Genomic DNA, 21,550 nt, shown 5'->3' with positions numbered 1-21,550 from the left:
GAGGCTTGAACCGGCAACCTTCTGATTACTAGTCCAGTACCTTAACCACTAGGCTACAACTGCCTAGTGTATCAGCGTTGGGTTGAAACAGACAACAAATGCTTTTACTACTCCCTGTTTACTACCCTTCACTTTTTTAACAGGCATTATTTAAAAACACTACTGCCCTGAACATCTCAGGTTGCTTCAATTTGCTTTAGGCAGCTCACTGAAATGCTTTTGGCCGAGTACAAACCAGGCTCAAAGCAGCCATTAAACTCCAGCCGAGACCCCCACTGAGTGTTTACATTCACACAATATAATTGATTTCATATTTAAATCAGTTCACAATATTCGTATTCAGCATTATTTAATAATTGGAAAAGTATTAGTGTTTTATTAAGCCTGATTTGGCCACTTAATTATTTATTTGGTTATAGGTGGTTATAAAGTTTATGTCAGAAAACCCACTTGATTCATGCAGTCACCTGTCAGTAGCGTCTCTGTTAAGGATGCAAATGTCAGTTTCTATTAACCAATAACTGACAAGCTTATAGCATCCAATTAACGGAGGCGGTGTTCCAAGTGATGTTGAGAAATATTTACAAATAATCCCAAAATGTACAAGAAGAGAAGATTGAAGCAGAAGGAGGAAATTTAATGAAAGATGTGAAAGTGAAAACAAGTTTGTGCTTCAAGAAGAAAAACCGGTCCGTCTCTTGTGTTATGAGGCCGTGTCTGTGGTAAAGGAGTACAATATAAATGTAGATATACATTATAAATATACAGTATAAATTAAGCATTTTGACACCAAACACAGAATTTAGTCTCCAAGAAAAACAACAAATTGTCCAAGGCAGAATGCAGTCACAGCAGGATACGGTACAATCGGCCCTTTGAGGGCCACCATAATGCAGATGTGGCCCTCAGTGAAAATGAGTTTGACACCCCTGGTCTAGAGTACGAAGCCAAAATAGTAATTAATTTGACATACTAATAAGTACGGTAGTGTGCAATTCGGAATATATAAAATGAAACAGCTACATCATACATCATCAATTTAAAGAAATAATGTCGCTTTACAAAGCAGCTCTTAAAACAGAAAACACATCACAGCGTTTCATGTGGGCCGGTCTTTATACTTTATTTGGAGCATTAAGTAGACCGCTGCACTTTTGTCTGATTAACATGTCAGCATTAGTTTAGATTTGCTTCTTCTCCAGTGTTTTAGAAACATACATGTTGTGCTGAGTTGTGTTCGTGGAACTCGTAAATGTTCTCACTGCATTTCAGTCTTTTTACTTCTGCTTGTGTTCAGGCTGATCACACTTTGTGCATGTGCAGGAGGAAACTGTGAAATGCCAGTGCATGTCGGAAATGTTTTTTCAGCTAATTGTGTTTCGCGCGCGCGTGTGTGTGTGTGTGTGTGTGTGTGTGTGTGTGTGTGTGTGTGTGTGTAAACAGTCTGCATGATTTTTTTTTTATTTTTTTTTTTTGTTTTAACAGATTTTGTCTCCACCCAACAGAAAATCTGATCTGAAGTAGAGATTTTGTTCTTAGCCTCTCTGCTCGGTTTCTCTCACTAGTAATGCTAGACAAGATCTGTAAAATTTGAATTGTCATTGTTTATGTTTGGACTAAACAATTAATGGTGTCCAGCGTCCAGATTATCCACCTGTGATGTGACACAATGCTGCTTGTTAACTTGCATATTGAATATCATTTAGGCTCTGCTTTTGATAACACAGTTGTAAGGACTAGGACTTTTCTTTGTCATATCGTATCGACTACCTGTCCAACATTTTAGGCCAGCGTCGACCTGATATAATACTTAGCATCAAATCAGGATGACCAGATAGATGGATGGATGACTGATAGATTAGACTGATAGATAGATAGATAGATAGATAGATAGATAGATAGATAGATAGATAGATAGATAGATAGATAGATAGATAGATAGATAGATAGATCGATCGGCTATGTATCGAAATCGGCCGATTTTTAATCAAAATATGCGATCGGCGATCAGTCGATATTTCCTAAATTCAGCAGATCAGATCGCGTGATATATAAAGATCACCTCCATGTTAAGCTTAACAGCTCAGTGGATTGATCCAGACTTTGAGCTACAAAGGGCCAACCATCGCATCACCATTCATCAACCATCGCATTTCACAACCTAAAATAACATCATTAACGTTGTGCACCCTAACCCTAACCCATACGATGCAATTTTGCTGATTGAAATATTTACTTTAAAAAGATAATTCAACCCGGTCACATCTGAGCCGATTCTATCAGCACGTTATATAAACTCCTGGTTCACTTTGGTAAATCGTGAGCGGTTCTTACTTGTGATGTAGATGAGAACAGAAAACGTTACAGAGCCAATCAGAGGCAAACGTTTATTAGTTACTAAATTCGTTAGTTCAGGATCATCTGCTCTGACTGACAGAAAACTTTTAGCTCCACAGGCAGAACGAGTCTGGCTCGGTTACCGCTCTGTGGTAATAGCAGTTTAATTATGCTTTTTAATTGAGCTTTTTAATGTAAGAGAGTCACACAAAATGTTCTGTATTAGTTGGTGTTTATTTAAAACCACGACATTAATTAATAACAGTAAACACGGAGGGATAACTGAGAAGAGAAACTTACGCTTCACATAAATTGAATCGACTCCTGAATCACTTATACTGTGAACAGAGCGTCTCTCTTAAAGACGCACACACGCCGTTGCTTTTGTCACCGGTTTATCTTCACTGTGAGCACCCCCCCGCCCCCCGATCGGAATCGGCCATCGGCCGATCGCCCTGAAAGGAGCTCGGAGATCGAAATCGGTGCCAAAAACCCCGATCGGTACATCTCTAATAGATACAGTACATAAATACATAGATAGATACTTTATTTATCCCGAGTGAAATTATTGGCCTCCAGTAGTCGAACAAGCAAAAGAAGAAGAACTAATACAAATAAAGTAAGTAGGGTGTAGCCAATGTACAACGTGTACATTATACGGTATGCAAAAAGTATGTGCAAATTGTGCATCTGGCAACATAATAATAATAGGAGCAGTAGTGTATCTATTATTATAAACAATATATACAGATATACAGTATAAGTATACATATAGAAATAAAGATATCGTTATAGGTATAAATATATACAATAAGAGCAATTACGTAAATATATAGATTAGGGCTGGGCAGTGTGACCAAAAATTTGTATCATTGTATTTTTTAAGATTCTGATGGTTTCACTGTATATCACTGTATGTTTTATTTATTTATTTATTTATTTGTATTACTGGGACTTTTCATATGTCTGTGGCTGATTCTAAGTACATAGAATATAAATAGTTTTAATTTTACCATATGTATAATAAAGGTTTGAGTACTGTAAGCTTTGCTCGGCCCCACAAAATGACACAATATATGATGGAAACAGTACGTGTGAAACAGTTGCAATAAAAATTTTTTATTGTTTATTTAATACCTAAGAATTGTACAATTACCCTTAGCTCTCCCTTTAACAAATAAAACCACGTTTGCAAACCCCACTGTACAACTTGACCACAGGTCTGTTTTAAAAAAGTGGTCGACTTTAAATATCTCTACTTCTAGTTTGTTTGTATCGTTGGTTTAGCAACTGATCTGAAGTATTTTCGCCCTGTAAGACATACCTGGAATCCACTGTTCTAGTTCTAGTTCTAAAAGCTTCTTTCTTGACTGTCTATAGAGGGACACTATATGATTTGCTGCCTACTGAAGCCTACAGCTGTTGTATTAACTGTGCTACGGTATGGTGGTAATTGAAAAATCCATGCGATATGAGGAATCAAAGACTGTAGACCAATGTACCGTCATACCTCCCAGCCCTAATATAGATATATATATATATATATATAAGGATAAATATTAAATATAAAAAAAAACTATCAGATATAGGTATGAATGAGTATAGTAGTAGTAATGTACAGATAATAATAATAATATAGATAATAATAATAATATAGATTATAACTGATATATACACATAGGTATAAATATAAGAATGAAAATATCAAAGAGGAATATGTAGGCTTGGATATGATGGTGCAAATGTGTCTTAGTTTGAGTTTAGTTTGATTTAGTTTAACATCCCATCATTGTGTGGTGTTAAACAGTCTCTGACCAATGGTCAGGGACGGTATGATCCCACTAAGGGCAAAGCAGTAGAGTTTAAGCTATCCAACACTGTCTAGGATTAAGTATCAGTTTCACCTGATGTGTGTTGGATCATTTCTTTAAGGTCATTTTCATTTAATGCAGGATGGTGCTGATCCTTGCCTTTGGATTACATCCATGTGGATTTTGATGCTTATCAAGTGTTTGTGAGAGTTTTTCTCAGGTACTTCAACCTTTTCTGACCCCACAAAACATGCCGGCAGGTAGTTTGACTTCTCTAAACTGGACTAGTGCTCTGCCCTGAATGAGTGCTCTCACATTGTTTGGTGTAATGAAGGGCCTGATACGGTTTGTACCGGGAGGCAAATAAATGCAAATAAATGATCAGTTACTCAGAACAACCAAACAGCAGCTCAGCTGGGCTACTGCAATGTCTGCTGCAATGCGGCCTGCATGACCAGACCTGCAGAGCTGGTGGAATAGTTATCTCTTCTCTAAAACACACACGAAGAACTTCCTTTTAAAGGCAAAGCTAGAACCAGGGCTGTAGTGATCGTGTAGTGTAGTGTAGTGATGAAGCAAAGAAATTCAGACGATTCTGCCACAACAATTCTGTTTAGATTTTGATTGAGACAAAAGATCAAGCCATCACATCTATCTCAATGATTATTAAGTGTTCAAAAGTGATTAAACATGTTAAAGCCTTTTCAAACCAGTTAGTTGCATACTGTGTATTTGTTATTCCAATTTTATTATTCAAAGCGAGAAACTAGTTCAAGAGTTTTGAGGAACAATTGCAGAGAGCTTCCCTTTTTTCTTTTACCCTTACAGCTCTAGAAATGTATTTGTCTGTTTGACCCATACTGACACATTTGTTTAAGTCCTTTAAAGCCTGAGCTATTCAGTGTACATACACATATGAGTCGCAACATGAAGAGGCTTGTTTAAAATTAGTATTTTCCTCCTAACCGGCCTTAAAGTGAAATGCTAAAACTTTAAGTTATTGCTACACACTTAAGCTAAATATGACATCAGTTTGTCTGTGCACAGACCTGTGCTCTTGGTGTCATGTAAAGCCTTATTCTACGAGTGACCACGGGTCAAGAGTGACAGCAAATACAAACACACATACGATGGCATTACACTGTCGGGTCCATAAAGAAATGGTTTAACTAGTGTGGTGTGGAGTCACTCACATCAATGCCTTTTTGACTGAATATGCACAATACACACGTCATATACACACTTCAAACCCTTGGAGAAAGCTTATCTAAAAGTGTGAAGGCTGTGTATGGCCAAGTCCATATTGTATGGTCCGTATTTTTTTTGCTGACATCTACACACCACACTAGTTTACAGAGAATTAGAAGTAGAAGGAAGCCTTACGACAGCTGATTGTGTACAGGAGATTGTGAGCAGTCGGAGGTTTATAAGCCACAAGCTCCATCACACTAACCTTCCATGTTAAAACAATCATGATTCAATGTATTTGCTTCATAAAACAAGGTTTTTTAGCAACAGCTGGCTCTGTATTAAGGAGGGCCGTTTTATAGGTGTGAGGAAATTAGCTTGTGAGTCTTCTGTATATATGTATTCTGTATGTATGACTTCTGACACCACTGGCCTTGTGGGCTCAGCAGGATTATTGCCTAACAGAAGGGAATGCAGCAGTCTCCACACCTGCAAATGAAGGGCTTAAAAAGGCAGTGTGGTCCAGAACAACACAGCTCCACCTGTCATTAGGAAGGGTAGGAAGAACTTAAATCATCGTTGGTAAGCCAGAGTGTGCATCAATATTGCTTTGCAAGGATTCTTTTTCATTAACCACTTTATTCGGATCAAGACTGAGCAGATCTGGTTCTATAAGCCTTAACAAAAGAATGGAGACTGGTTTCTCCATGTTTACAAAAAAGGTATCAATGAACGTTGTATTACTTCTTGTAACAAATTGTGTTCGGCATTCCGAATTGTTTTTATCAACCTGTAAAATCAGTGTAGTCTTTCTTACATGAGCCGACGTTTAGTCAGGCATCTTTCATACCAACTTTGTAATGTTTTGATTGTTTAGATAATTTTTTTTTTATGATTCTGTACACAGTAATTGATTCCTCCTATACAGATACTCATGCACCAAAAAGTGAAAAAACCCACCATAAAGTGCATCACAAACTGAGGAGTTTTATTTATATCAGTACTGTATGTATCATGGGTGGCACGGTGGCTCGGTGGATAGCACCGTCGCCTCACAGCAAGGACGTCCTGGGTTCGATCCCCAGGCGGGGCGGGCCAGGTCCTTTTTGTGCAGAGTTTGCATGTTCTTCCCATGTCTGCGTGGGTTTCCTCCGGGGGCTCCGGTTTCCTCCCACAGTCCAAAAACATGCAGTCAGGTTAATTAGAGACACTGAATTGCCCTATAGGTAAATGGGTGTGTGTGTCTGCCCTGCGATGGACTTGCGCCCCGTCCAGGGTGTTACTGTGTGCCTTGTGTCCATTGAAAAGCTGGGATTGGCTCCAGCAAACACCCCCCCCCCCCCCTCACCCCCCCCCCCCCCCGGTGGGGCGGTCCGGGTCCTTTCTGTGTGGAATTTGAAGGTTCTCACTGTGTCTGTGTGGGTTTCCTCCGGGTGCTCCGGTCAATTGGAGATACTAATTTGTCCATGACTGTGTTCGATATAACCTTGTGAACGGATGAATCTTGTGTAATGAGTAACTACCGTTCCTGTCATGAATGTAACCAAAAAGTATAAAACATTACATTAAAATCCTAACAAACAAACAAATCATTAACCTACAGTTGTGCAAAACCAGTAACACAAAGCCTGTTTTATAATATAGTGTTAAATAGCTTATGTAATTTAATGAATAATGTACTGAAAGTGAAATACAAATACAACATGGTTATACAGTACTCTCCAACAGCACAGATGGGCATTTCATAGACATGATAAATAACACAACATTGATACTAGAGGGTGTCCATGAAATTTGAGCGACACAGTACACTACAGTATAATGTATCAGTTGTTTACACAAGCGACCGCTGCTCAGCTCAGTCAGCTGGCTGCTGCCCGGATGCCCAGCATCTGTGAGAGACTATCGTATAGTGTGTTGCTTGACATGGGAAAATTTTTATTTCAAATTCATAATATGGTTTCTGTTGAATGTGTTTCTATGTGTGTTATCAGATTCTCATTGTAAAGTCGAAATATCATAAATTGATCCATCGTAATCGGAGAAGCATCATTTTATCTACAGCTTAAATAACTAAAACTGAATCTAAAATCTGTATTAGCTGACAACCATCTATAAAGTTAGAAACTAACATTTTGTAGAACTTACATAGTGTTGTAGAAGGGGGGGGTCACAGCACAGGTCAGTAGTTTTCTACCTGTCTGTGTGTCAGACTTCATTTGCTTGGCTTGCATGACGTGTTATCTTCTCCTCCACAGAATCATGACGACCTCAGTGTCTTTGGAGGATGCTCTGTCCAACGTGGACCTGCTGGAGGAGCTTCCCCTTCCTGACCAGCAGCCATGCATCGAACCGCTGCCCTCCTCCATCATGTACCAGGTAATAAATTGCTGCGGTCGAGTGGTTACAGAGACAAAGCTGCTTCATTGCCATGTCATTAAAACAGTAATGAGGGCAGTGGTAGCTTAGTGGTTAAGGTATTGGACTTGTGATCAGGGGGTCCCTGGTCCAAGCCCCTTGTTCACAGCAAAGTTGCTGTTGTTGAGCCCTTAAGCTAGACCCTTAACTCTTTAGATAAAAGCATCTGATAGATGTCGTAAACGTATTGAAGACAGATCTGTGGTGAAAAAAGATTGTAAGATCCACATAATACATGATTGGCTCATCCGAAGGGTGGGAGTGCCTGAGAGGATTCCTCATTCTTCAGCAATGTTGGCTGGTCAATGACGCCTGCACAAGAGTCAGGGCATAATGGAGATCAGTGTGACTCTGTGCACAATACAGACCTGGATATGAGTTCACCTCATGCAGGTGAAAAAAAGCGGTTGGCTGTTGGACATGTGTTTAAGGGGGTGTGTTGTTAGTCATGGCCCTCCTTGGTCAGAAATAGAGGGTTGCAGCAGTAGAGGCAGTGAAATGCATAAGGGTAATTGGATATGACTAGATTGTGAGGAAAATTGGATACATAAAATGAAAAATGCATAAAAAAGGACTTTTTCTCTGTCTAATAAATTATCGTCTTATAAAAGGCCCGACCTAATTCACAACTGTAAAAATCACGTCACAGACCGTTAAATGAGGCTTTTCCTGTGAAATTCAAAATGTAAGGTTTGTGTTTATTCTTGTAGCATTCAAGTGCCTCATGTTCACTGGTTAATTTGCACTATAAGGCAGTCCTAGCTGTCTTACGGCAATTCAGTTAGTAAAACTGTCCGAGTTACGACTTGGGTAACTGAGTTTGTAAAACTTCCAACCAATTCTGTGGACGCAGAGTAGGGCTGGGTATCGCCACTAATTTCCTGGATCGATTCGATTCCGATTCACAAGGTCCCGATTCGATTCGATCTTCGATTTTCGATTCGATTTTCGATTCAACACATTTAGGCATATTTGAGTTACATTAACAGGTTTTGTTTAATATATGTACTGTACAGATGTTCAGAGAGCGAATGTGATAATTGTACAAAGAACACTCATTAAAAATATTTGTGTTTTGTTTACATAAATAATTAATCCAAAACAGAAAACAGTAACATTCATTTTTTATTATAATTTTATGTCTGACACGCTACAACATTGTAAATGTAATGTAAACATACACCTGGCTGTTGAACAGCTTATGCCAAGTTTACACTACGACCTGGTCGCTGTAATGTTCACACTACACGACTGATCGGCGATGGGGGGGTTTTACACTACACCATCCATCACCAGGGGGAATCACAGGCGAGCTTCTCTGCTCTCCAAAACTACGTTTTGTCACGAAAACACACGTGAGAAGTGATGAAAGGTTTAATGATACCACGTCCAAACATGCACATCAACAAGTAGCGAGAGATCAAAGTTTGTGTGCTGATGAAATAAAGGAATCTGAGTGGATTTGGCAACACGAGCAGCATGGCTTGTTCTATAGTGAGTTGGAGGTTAATAAATATTTTGTTTTGTAGAGAACGATCAGGTCAGAAATACTGTAAAACTCGTGTGCTGATGTATTCTGATAGAAACTATATTACGCCCCTGTACCACCTGTTTACAACCTCTCCCCTGTGTTTCCCCTCGCTGTTTCTCACATTGATTGAGAGCCGAGTTTTGATCGCAGAGCGAACACCGAGTTACTCCCGAATCCAGCACCGACCCGTCGCCGAGCGAAAATCAGTGCAAAAAGTTGTGTAGTGGTCATAACTTGAGCTTCTGCCATGCTAAACTGATGTGCAGGTCAGATCTCGTTGCATGAAAAAACACTGGCTGGTCACGAGAAATTAAAGGGGGTAACAATAGTAATAGATTTCCGTGTGCACCGTAAAAAGGGGCATATTTAAAAGATCGATTCGAATCGAAAAATCGATTTTATAAACCCACCCCTAACGCAGAGTGTGGGTGTCGAAACACGGCTGAGTATTTTCACATTTGATACCATCGCTGGATGTTTTAGGTTTACATTCAACTATTAAGCTAGGCTGTGTTGTGTATTGTAGCTTCCATTTATTCTACCATTAAATTTGAGTGTAAATGGAGTGAATTTAGTAGAGTCCCATATATTAATGTTCATGTGGCTCGTTTCATGTATTAATTTGTCATGACATTCTTCTCTCAACAGCCCAACTTCAACACCAACTTTGAAGATCGCAACGCATTTGTGACTGGCATCGCCCGCTACATCGAACAAGCTACAGTTCACTCCAACATGGTAAATCTCACTCGTTTCCATGACACTTCAACAAACAGTGTGCACATGGAATGAGTTTGTGCTCGAGTCCTCTGTGATTTACTCCACTATACCAGTGCCTCAACCAATGGCCTATTAAATCTAGTCCTCAGTGCCCAGACCTCAGCCGCTCCACTAAAGGAGCGTGTCGGTGCAATGAGAGGACCTGAAAGAGACAGCTTTGTTTCCTGCATTAATTGGAAGAGCTTGGCCTAGTTCAAGGCTCCTGAGTGGTGCTTTGATGAATGTGCCTTTTAGCAGAGGTGGAAAGAGTACTAAAATATTGTACTCAAGTAGAAGTACTATTACTTTAATGAACTTTTACTTAAGTACGAGTAAAATTACTAGTCTAAAAATCTATTTAAGTAAAAAGTAACTCATTTAAAATGTACTCAGAGTAAACATTACTTAGTTACTTTTTTAACGGGGGGGGGGGGGGGGGGGGTCTCGCCTGTGTAATTCAAACAGGACAAGTGGATATATGTTTTTTTAATTAAAATATAATAGAAAAAAACATGCTGATACAACATTTAAAACATGTAGGGATGTGTAATGTGTTATTTTAGTACAGACCATCCCATAAAACTTTTTCAAACTGTATAACCACTGAAGTTGGCATTAATTGTGGATTCTATAGACCAGCCTTCTCTTCATCACCAACAAATACCAAACAACATCATACTGCAAATCTCATAACTCAGCACAAGTCAAGGTTACAAGTGTTGTGACTTTCACTAAATGACCCAAAGAAAACCTTCAAGATGTAAGACAAAACTTTGCCATTCTTTGACCTCAGACTATGTTGTCAAATAAGGAAACATCAAACTCCAAACATGTTAACATTTTAAAATCGCCCTTCCCTCCCTACTCTATACCTAGATTACAGCTTCTTTATTTTAGCACCAGTTTATTTTCCATCCTAAAATTCACTGCAGCAGTTTCCCAGACGTGTTTTTTTTTTTGCGTTTTTTTACTCAGTAATGGATGTTATTTAAAATGTAGCAAATTACAATTCTTAATACAAAACAGTGAAATTACTGGTTGTAAAATCTACTTTAAAAAGTACAAGTACACAAAAAAACTACTCAATTACAGTAACGCGATTAAATGTAATTCTTTACTTTCCACCTCTGCCTTTTAGTGTATTCAATCCTAAATGAATACCCAACATCCAACAAAGAAAGACAAACGTTAGTTATGTCTAAAACTAGCGATGGAACGATCGATCGGCTACGAATCGGTATCGGCCGATTTTTAATCAAAATATGCTATTGGCGATCGGCGATATTTCCTAAAAGTAGCAGAACCGATCGTGTGATATATAAAGATCATGTTAACTTAACAGCTCAGTGGATTGATCCAGACTTTGAGCTACGAAGCACCAACCATCACATCACCATTCATCAACCATCATACAGAAACCATCGTGAAAGCTCTTACGATGTAATTTTGCTGATTGTGATATTTACTTTAAAAAGATAATTCAACCCGGTCACATCTGAGTCGATTCTATCAGCACGTTATATAAACTCCTGGTTCACTTTGGTAAATCGTGAGCGGTTCTTACTTGTGATGTAGATGAGAACAGAAAACGTTACAGAGCCAATCAGAGGCAAAAGTTTATTCATTACCAAATTCATTAGTTCAGGATCATCTGCTGAACTTTTAGAAAACTTTTAGCTCCTTAGACGGAACGAGTCTGACTCGGTTACAGATCTGTGGTAATAGCAGTTTAATTAAGCTTTTTAATGAAGCTTTTTAATGTAAGAGAGTCACACAAAATGTTCTGTTGTAGCTGGTGTTTATTTAAAACCACGACATTAATTAATAACAGTAAACACGGAGAGATAACCGAGAAGAGAAACTTACGCTTCACATAAAAACGAATCAACTCATGAATCACTTATAGCGATACTGTGAACAAAGCGTGTCTTCTAAAGGCACAAACACACACATGCGCGCGCGCGCTGCTCCGGTTTATCTTTACTGTGAGGCTCTTTTTAAGTTTATTTACTGCTAATTATTAATTTATTAATACTGCAACAGTTTGATAAAGGTCACTCTTTGTCCAAGGGTTCCTGTGTGTGCCCGTGCAGTACAGTGAGGACCATAAACACATGGTTTGATATGTTTGCTGTGAAGAAGCTCAAGTCGCATGAACAGAGCCTTGACCCTCAACCACATTACATCTTTGGGATGAATTAGCAGACCAGAGCTTCTCCCCTTTTCTCCAGTGCCTGACCTGTATGGACACTAATACTCACAGACATTCCTTGTGGAAAGCTTTCCTAGAGATACAGTGGTAGCCTAGTGGGTAAAGATTTGGGCTATCAATTGAAAGATTGTCGGTTCAAATCCAGGCTCTGCTATGCTGCCACTGTTGGGCCCTTGAGCAAAGCCCTTAACCTTGTCTGCTCTAGAGGCACTGTACAATGTCTGACCCTGCACTCTGACTCCAGCTTCCAAACAAGCTGGGATATGCGGAAAAACAATTTTATTGTACTGCACACGTGTATATGTATATATGACAAATAAAGGCATTCGTCTAGAGTAGTGGTGGCTCTTCTAGCCATGAGGGGGCAGCAACTATGTATTAATGCCCATGGTTTTGAAACGGGGTGACAAACAAGGTCATACTTTTAGCCATTATCTGTAAATGTATTGCCCTGGTGAGTGTTCCCGACAGCCTCTCTAGAGAAAGCCTATGTCGGCCATGGCCAGCATTAGAGCAAATGCGGCCCGCGGACAACGTTTAGAATACATTTGCTGGTTGGTTGGTTTGAATACTTTGATTTCCTCTATTTCTGCATGTTTCTCACTAAATGGTTTCAGATCCTCATACAGAATATAAAGAGGGCATGAGGAAACGTGTGTTTTTAAATAATTTTATTTATTGCAAAAGATTATTCAAGATTATTCAACCAAATTGGATCTTTTTTTCAACCTTTAATGTAAATCTGTAAATGTGTAGGGGGAATTAAAAAGCACACCCCTAAACTAATACTTTTCCGCTTTTCATGGCAAAAGTGCCCCAAATCTGTCAGATTGTACAGTGCTGCTCAGGTCACCCCACAAATTTTTAATTCGATCTTCTTCTGGTGAAGCCATTCTTTTATGATATGGAGGTATGCTTCGGGTCGTTGTTGTGCTGAGGTGAAATTTCCTGTTCATCTTCAGATGTTTAGCAGAGGCCTGAATGTTTTGTGCCAAGATTGATGGATATTTGGAACTGTTCAGAATCCCTGGGATTATGGCCAAAAAGTTCACCTTGATCTTGAGACCATAACACGTGCTTTCCCCTCATGACTTGATGAAGGTATTTGCAAAATGTAGCAGGGCTTAGATGTTTTTTTCTTGCCGTTCTACCCTACAGCCCAGATATTTGAAGAATACAGCTTTAGAAATAAAGGAACATCATATATGTATTTCTGTGTGTAGTCGTTTTGCAAGATCTGTTTAAATGAACCATCTTTTTTATATGCTGTCAGTATGTGAGAACTTGTGGCTAGAAGTGTGATTTTCTGTTGTGTGTGTGTGTGTGTACAGAATGAGATGTTGGAGGAAGGGCAGGAGTATGCTGTGATGCTCTACACATGGAGAAGCTGCTCCAGAGCTATCCCTCAGGTAACACACCCAGCAAAAGTAGCTTATAGCTGATATGTAACTGTTTCAAGTACAGACACGTCACCAATTCTGATTCCCATTTCTGAGACTTGTTTTGTTTTGCACTTTGTTTGTACTTTGTATGAAGTGAAGTTAACATAGCAAGTCATTGGCCATCCTAGCTCAACATGATGTGCTGTAAACAACCTATAAATTGAAAATAAAAGGAAATAATGATTGTAAAGAAATAGGGGTATTAAAAAAACTTCAAGTTTTGAACTGTTCAAATACACACAAACAGCAACCTGCAGGCAAAGAACGAAAAAAATGATTTTTTTTTTTGTTAAACCAATTATTTTTTGTTGACCCAGTAGGGGTCGCTTCAGTGGAATAATTCGTCCGCATAATTGATTTGGCACAATTCTTTTTTTGGATGACCTTCTTGGCACTCTCCCACTTATCAGGGCTTAGGACTAAAATGTGAACCCCAATGGCTAGCTCTATGTAACATCATGCTTCTTCTGTGTTTGTTAGCCCAACCCGTGATTCCAATCTCAGGCACTACTAAAGGGTTTTTCCAGGCTTTTTTAAGCAACCCACATTTTGTCCATGATTTTTACATGGCACAGTCAACACAGTGCATCTTACAGTCCCTACACAAGATAACACAAAGTATAAAAGCCTCCACAAGGGGCATTCGCATACAGTTTAATTAATTATTATAATTTTTCTCTGCGACTTATTTTTTTGTTTGAAAAATCCAGGCACTACTGGTAGCTCTAACCATTCTGCGAAGTTATACTGTTAATGGTCGACATTTGGGCAGAATGAGCTTTGGCACTAAGAATGAAATGCAAATACCAAGATACTGTTAAAGAAGTCTCATGGTCACATCACGTGTCATTCCTTAAAATAGAAATGTCTTTATTTTGCTTTTGTAAGTAGATTTGTGTTGCCTGGCTATAAAAGTCTCTCTTTCCACCTCCATTAGGTGAAATGCAATGAGCAGCCCAACAGAGTGGAGATCTATGAGAAGACGGTCGAGGTGCTGGAGCCGGAAGTCACTAAGCTGATGAACTTCATGTACTTTCAGGTAACATTTTAATTGTGCCCTGCTCTGTTAGCACACGTGTTTTTACTAACGAGAGATAATGAGCTGAGTATATTTCTATGAACTGTTTAAATATTCTTTGTCTCATTCACAGCGTACTGCCATCGATCGTTTCTGTGGCGAGGTGCGTCGTCTGTGTCACGCAGAGCGCAGGAAGGACTTTGTGTCCGAGGCTTACCTGTTCACACTGGGCAAGTTCATCAACATGTTCGCTGTGCTGGATGAACTGAAGAACATGAAGTGCAGCGTCAAAAATGACCACTCGGCCTACAAACGGTACACAGTACACTTTTTTTTATCACGACCTAAAATAGGGGTCGACTGGAATGCCAGAAACGTTTGGTAGTAGCGGTTTGCTGTGACGGTTTGATTGCTTTTTCCTTGTCTATCGGCTTCACCTTCTGATTGGTCGATCATGTGCACAACAGCTGGTCAAACCACTTGTCAGTTATTCTCAGTGAGTGTAGGAATTATTGCACCTCATTACCAGTAGGGGCGGCACAATGGCTGGGTGGGTAGCACTGTCTCCTCACAGCAAGAAGGTCCTGTGTTCGATTCCCAAGTGGAGCGGTCTGGCTCCTTTCTGTGTGGAGTTCTTCCCGTGTCTGCGTGGGTTTTCTTCCCACAGTTACAAAGACATACAAGTCAGGTTAATTTGAGGTACAAGATTTTTCATGACTGTGTTTGACATTAAAACTTGAACTGATGAATCTTGTGTAACCAGTAAACTACCTGTCCTGTCATGAATGTAACCAAAGTGTGTAAAGCATGACGTTAAAATCCTAATAAATAAATAAAGATTATCCAGTCCTTGAATAAAGGTTTGTGTGAAGGTTCTTAGTTTCAATGTTTGGCCAATAGGTGGCAGTCAGCATTTACATTTAATCCAGACACCTGTGGATGGAATGTGATTGAACCAGAAACCTTCTGATGAGCCATTACTGCCCAGTCAAGCTGCTTAGAGTTTCAGAGTTTTGTTCTTGGTATGCACTTAGATACATCATGTACACTGCATATACATTACAACACCTAACAATAAAATGGTAATATGCAATCACAGGAAAATCTTATCAGAGTCTTATTTAGGACCACTACAAACAAGTGATGTGAAGCACCTTAAGATTTGCTTAATTCTCTTGTTGTACTTCATCTTGCCGATTTATGTAGCCACCTCAGAAGCTGTCAGAATGTTCTACACTCAGTGTTCACGTTTGCTTTTGGTCAAACAGAGCCGCCCAGTTCCTGAGGAAAATGTCAGAGCCTGCTTCTATTCAGGAGTCACAGAACTTATCTATGTTCCTGGCCAATCACAACAAGATCACTCAGGTACCTTTTGGCAACTACTGTTTCTCAGTCGTAGTGACTGTCCTAGTGAACAAACATTTTTCATTGTGTGTGTGTGTGTGTCTGTTTCAGTCCCTACAGCAGCAGCTAGAGGTGATTAATGGTTATGACGAACTGCTGGCTGATATTGTTAACCTCTGCGTGGACTACTATGAAAACAAGATGTACCTCACACCCAGTGAGAAACACATGCTGCTGAAAGTAAGACAGTGGAGAAGTTTTCTCTCTGACTGTTTTTAAACAGCTGAGAATTTGTCTTTGTTTTTTGTAGATTGCAATAAATGCAGTGCTGCTTTTTCTTTTCTGTTCTACAGGTGATGGGATTTGGTCTGTATTTAATGGATGGAAACAGCAGCAATATCTACAAACTGGATGCTAAGAAGAGAATCAATCTCACAAAAATTGACAAGTTTTTCAAGGTAAGTCACCGATGACATTATAATGCTTGAAGGCAATTATCTAAACTTTGTATAATTGTATTATGCATGTTGCAGTATTTGCTTGCTCATAGCAGCAAGGCATCGCATACAGACTGAAGTCCTGTCAGTAATGTTTCTATGCGTACACAATAAACATATAGTTTTTAACCAGTTAAAAGCAACATGGTTGACTTTGAAGTGGTCTGTATATAAAATTTTAAATGTTAAATATTAAATGTTTTTCCTTGTATTAAAATCTAATTTTTTGCGCTTCCTGTGTCAATTCTAGCAACTGCAGGTTGTGCCGCTCTTTGGAGACATGCAGATCGAGCTGTCCCGCTACATTAAAACCAGCGCTCATTTCGAAGAAAACAAATCCAGGTAAGACATAAAAGTATAATGTACAAAAGTGATCGGATTACTACTAAATCTATCCTGGGCAGGATTGTGTACGGCTGTTCCACCAGTAATCCAAACCAAGCCTGATCTAGCCAGTCATGTGAGTGTAGATGACAGGTTGGCCGATAACACTGCTGAGATTGGAACCCAGGTCTCAGTGCTGGTTGGTTAGCGTAATAGACCCCTGCACCACCAGAACGCCTTTATTATTATTATTTTTTAAATTAACAGTATGTTACTGAATGTAATCTGGGCAGTAGTGGCTGAATGCTAGAAGGTTATTAAAAGGTTGACTGTTCAAGCCTCACCGCTGCCACTGTTCCTTTACAAATCCCCTAAATTGCTTGAATTGAATTCAGTCACTTTTGCAATTTGCTTTGTATAAAAGTGTCTGCTAAATGTCGTAAATGCTTAAAATGTTTTTAAATCTGTACAAATCTAAGTGAAATGAAATTGTGTGTAAATCTATTTCCTAGGTGGTCTTGCACATCTGCAGGCAGTAGTCCACAGTATAATATCTGTGAGCAGATGATTCAGATCCGGGACGACCACATGCGTTTCATCTCCGAGTTGGCCCGCTACAGCAACAGTGAGGTACGTTGTCTGGAAGCCGTTTGTATTAATATATGTTTGTGCAAAGAACTTGGATAAAAATCAGTACAAATATGAATTGAGTATGATTGTTATTGTATGCACACTCTGGTGACACAGTGGTTCAATTTGTTAGCCCACCAGCCTGAAGAACTGGAGCTCTTAGTAGTGCTATCCTGTTTTATGCATTCTCCACATTCTCTCTCTACTGCGGCAGACGTCTACTCCTGACTGAGGAGAGCCGTGACTAACACACGCCCTCTCCGTGTGTGCAGTAGTTGACTGCTTTTTTTTCAACCTGGTTTGGCTGCCACTGCAAAAGTGTGACCTCTAGAGGCGCTCAGGTGGCGAAAGCCCTGTGATGGATTAGTGCAGGGGTGGGCAAACTTTTCGGCTCAAGGGCCACACTGGGTTTTTAAAATTGACAGACGGGCCGGGCGGGGAAGGGGGTTTGGAACTAATATAAATTACATGTGAAACTCATGTGAAATCTAAGAATGCCCACCTACCGTTTTCAGTTTCAGTGAACAGTGTTGTTGGTCACCCTTTTTTGCCAGTGTATCGAACGTTGGTGACATTCAAACCTTTATTTTTGTGATTAAAGGATGAATTTTTGAATATAAATGAAATGCCAGACTCATCCTATTATGTGCCCGTTTACACATGCAGGAATGTGATTTTTTTAATTTTTATTTTTTTATTATTTTTATCGTTGTTTCTACCTGGTCTATCGCCGTCTAAACAAAAATAAATTCAGCATTTAAAGCAGCACATTCGACATAAGTTAATAGTTTATGTGTGACGTTTTAAAATGGTTAAATCACGCTGGTGTGATGGGCGACTCCAGACCGGTAGTAGTGCTCAGTGCAATGGTAAATGAATATGTGTGTGTAGACCAGATAGTCTCGGCTTTAGCAAAGGTCTAGTGGAATCAATTGAAACGCAGGGTACTGCGGGAAAAAGGAAAACGGTGAAATTAATGCGGTTTTAGGACAATTTTGTAAATACTCAGTGGGCCTGAGTGTCCCGCGGGCCGTAGTTTGCCCACCACTGGATTAGTGCCTTGTCCTGGGTATTCCTGCCCTGTGGCCAGTGTTTTCTAGTGGAAATGGACCTGCCATGACTCTCAGAGCAGTTGATAGAAATTAAATAAAATGAAAATAGTCACTCGCTCCAAAACATTGTATGTAAGGGTTGTTTTTTTGTGTTCACTTTGACTTCAGTATTAAACAGTTTGGGATTGTGTGTAGGTGGTGACTGGTTCTGGACGCCAGGAGGCTCAGAAGTCCGACTCCGAGTACAGGAAGCTGTGTGACCTGGCATTGCAGGGCCTGCAGCTACTCTCTCAGTGGAGTGTTCAAGTCATGGAAGTGGTGAGTGTTTTATAGTGCCCTGTCTAGCCTTACTATTATAGTCGGTTTCTCATTCTCTTCTATCATATTTCAACCCCTCTGTCTATTACTCGAGTTAAAGAGAAATGTGGTCACACTGAAATGCTTGTGTGATCAATCATCCACCCACTGAACATTTTTCAGTGGTGGTTTTTAGGATATCATTCTCAGGATATCAGGACTCATTCTACAACAGATGACTATGATTGTATGTTTTCTTCTCTGGTTTGTTTATGTCAAAGTTAAATTTCTGTCAAATGAAGTTTTTCCCATTAATTTACCAACAGTTTTCCTTTACCATTTTGTTTACCTTAAACTGTAATGGTGTGGATTTAGTGATAAATCACACTAGCCCACTACTGCTGAAATCTGGGGTTCAAATCTCAGCTGTGCTATCGGTTGTTCAGGCATCTACACAGACATGATTGCATGTATGAGGGTTTGGCGTAATATATTTGTTTTTGCATTAAGATTTGTAAGTAATATTTTGGTGTGACAGCCCCAGTCATAAGTCATGACACAATTTATCACAGCGGAGGTACTGAACACTTTATTCTGTTTTTGTTTTGGTCAGTATTCCTGGAAATTGGTCCATCCAACTGACAAATACTCGAACAAGGAATTCCCAGACAATGCCGAGGAGTACGAGCGTGCCACTAGATACAACTACACCAGTGAGGAGAAGTTTGCCCTGGTAGAGGTCAGTTCTCATTCATATTGCTCCTAATAAAGCAGAACAGAGGCGTTTTTAAAGGTCATAAAGTAATTCTGATACAACGGTCGTTTGGTTTAGATTACTAAGTGCTGGTTTCTGTGATTGGTTATAGGTAATTGCCATGATAAAGGGATTACAAGTGCTAATGGGACGTATGGAGAGTGTGTTCAACCATGCCATCAGACACACCATCTACGCCGCCCTGCAGGACTTTGCCCAGGTCACACTGCGTGACCCGCTTCGTCAAGCCATCAAAAAAAAGAAGAATGTTATACAGAGGTAGCACAAAATGGCATTTAGTCATTTCATTGAAATTGTAAGGCCATGAAAGCACCTTTATCTTTTTTTCCAGACACCAGTAAGTCATTGGGCTTTATGTGTTAGGCAACTGGCCAACGAAATTCAAATTTCACTAATGTCTCGATATGTTTTTTTCTTTTTGAATTTACATTTACATTTTCAGCATTTAGCAGATGCTTTCATCCAAAGTGACTTACAGTACTGTGACACTATATTGTCTAAGCAATTGATGGTTAAGGGCCTGCTTAAGGGTCCAACAGTGACAACCTGGCAGTGATGGGGCTTGAACCAGCAACCTTTTGATTATGAATCCAATACCTTCAGGTGCTAATTATGCTTTATTATGCCCCATAACCTGTGGGAATAGTGTTCAGATCGTACACAATATCTTTTCTTACTCAAACTCCCAATTGGAACCATAACAAATTCATAAAAAGAAATGTATATGGTGTATATGGTCTGTTAAACTAGCCCACCACCACTGAGATCCTGGTTTGAATCTCGGGTGGCCAGGCATCTACACAGACGTGATTGGTTATTTCTCGGTGACCGAAGCCTTGTGATAGGTTGTTCAGGGCATTCCTGCTTTGCTCCTACTGTTTCCAAGTGAAACCGAACCCACCACAACCTTGACCATGATAAAGCGGTTGATGAAATTAAAAATAAATGAAAAAAATGTGTATTTGTAATGAATAATAATAGTAAATAAATTTCTTACCTGCATTTTGCTGGTGGACCAGTCTATTATGCTAGCACACCACCGCTGGTATCTGGGTCATAATCTCAGTGGTGGTATTAATCAGCCGGGCATCTAGACAAACAAGATTCCTTGGTGCCTGGTACAGGGTTTTCCAGCCTTGCACTCAGTGTTTGCCAGTAGAACTGGGCTGGCCGTGACCCTAACCAGGATAAAACAGTTGATGGAAATGAAATAATAATTTCTTATTGAATATGTTTTTTTTGTTGCTGTAGTGTCCTGCAAGCTATCCGTAAAACCATTTGTGACTGGGAGACGGGAAGAGAGCCTCATAATGATCCAGCTCTGCGTGGAGAGAAGGATCCCAAAGGAGGATTTGACATCAAAGTGCCTCGTCGTGCTGTGGGTCCCTCTAGCACTCAGGTATGTTTGCATTAATAAAGACCTTTTTCCATGTAAACAAAGTTGTTTGAGCTGCTGTAATCTGCTTTAGTTTTTAATGACCACGATCTGTGGCTTTCTGTCTTTCATGTACTTACTTTATTTCCTGCATTTTATTCTCTGTGCCATGAGATTCACAGTCATTGTCATAAAACCAGTGTTCTCTCAGTAAACTATACTGCAGAACAGGATATATGTGTCCCTCCTCAAGCACTGTATTAGCACTTTCTCACCCCTATCCTAATGTATCACATTTATCGATCATAGAGTCCCTCAGCTGACCAGATGTTGTGTGCTTGGCCATTCTCAGAACTACGATAACACTATTCTGTTAATGACATGGCAGTGTGAGTTGTATAAGCATAGCAGGTGTCCCGGTGTTGTTGTAGCAAACGCATAAGAGTGCCAGTATTTAAAGGGTAATGTATCAGGATTAGGCTTGCGATGCAGACATTGCTCAGGTAGGTGCTTGTGTGGTGCAGCGGTCTGTTATACTAG

At 39.7% G+C, this 21,550-nt stretch overlaps 1 protein-coding gene across 1 annotated transcript in view; it reads left to right on the top strand.

The window, feature by feature from the left end:
- cyfip1 (cytoplasmic FMR1 interacting protein 1) overlaps positions 1–21,550 on the top strand; it is a 48,870-nt gene that overhangs the window by 4,022 nt on the left and 23,298 nt on the right. Inside the window, exons 2-15 of the mRNA XM_062997975.1 lie at positions 7,595–7,715; positions 9,934–10,023; positions 13,588–13,665; positions 14,636–14,737; positions 14,850–15,031; positions 15,985–16,081; positions 16,172–16,300; positions 16,414–16,518; positions 16,808–16,899; positions 17,394–17,511; positions 18,759–18,881; positions 19,474–19,599; positions 19,727–19,893; positions 20,887–21,034. Of these exons, the coding sequence (XP_062854045.1) occupies positions 7,599–7,715; positions 9,934–10,023; positions 13,588–13,665; positions 14,636–14,737; positions 14,850–15,031; positions 15,985–16,081; positions 16,172–16,300; positions 16,414–16,518; positions 16,808–16,899; positions 17,394–17,511; positions 18,759–18,881; positions 19,474–19,599; positions 19,727–19,893; positions 20,887–21,034 (1,674 nt within the window). The 5' untranslated portion in view covers positions 7,595–7,598. The remainder of the gene's footprint in view (positions 1–7,594; positions 7,716–9,933; positions 10,024–13,587; positions 13,666–14,635; positions 14,738–14,849; positions 15,032–15,984; positions 16,082–16,171; positions 16,301–16,413; positions 16,519–16,807; positions 16,900–17,393; positions 17,512–18,758; positions 18,882–19,473; positions 19,600–19,726; positions 19,894–20,886; positions 21,035–21,550) is intronic.

Source organism: Trichomycterus rosablanca, chromosome 6 (genome assembly GCF_030014385.1).
Source record: "Trichomycterus rosablanca isolate fTriRos1 chromosome 6, fTriRos1.hap1, whole genome shotgun sequence".
Classification (NCBI taxonomy): Eukaryota; Metazoa; Chordata; class Actinopteri; order Siluriformes; family Trichomycteridae; genus Trichomycterus; species Trichomycterus rosablanca.
This window is presented reverse-complemented; position numbering and strand designations above follow the sequence as displayed.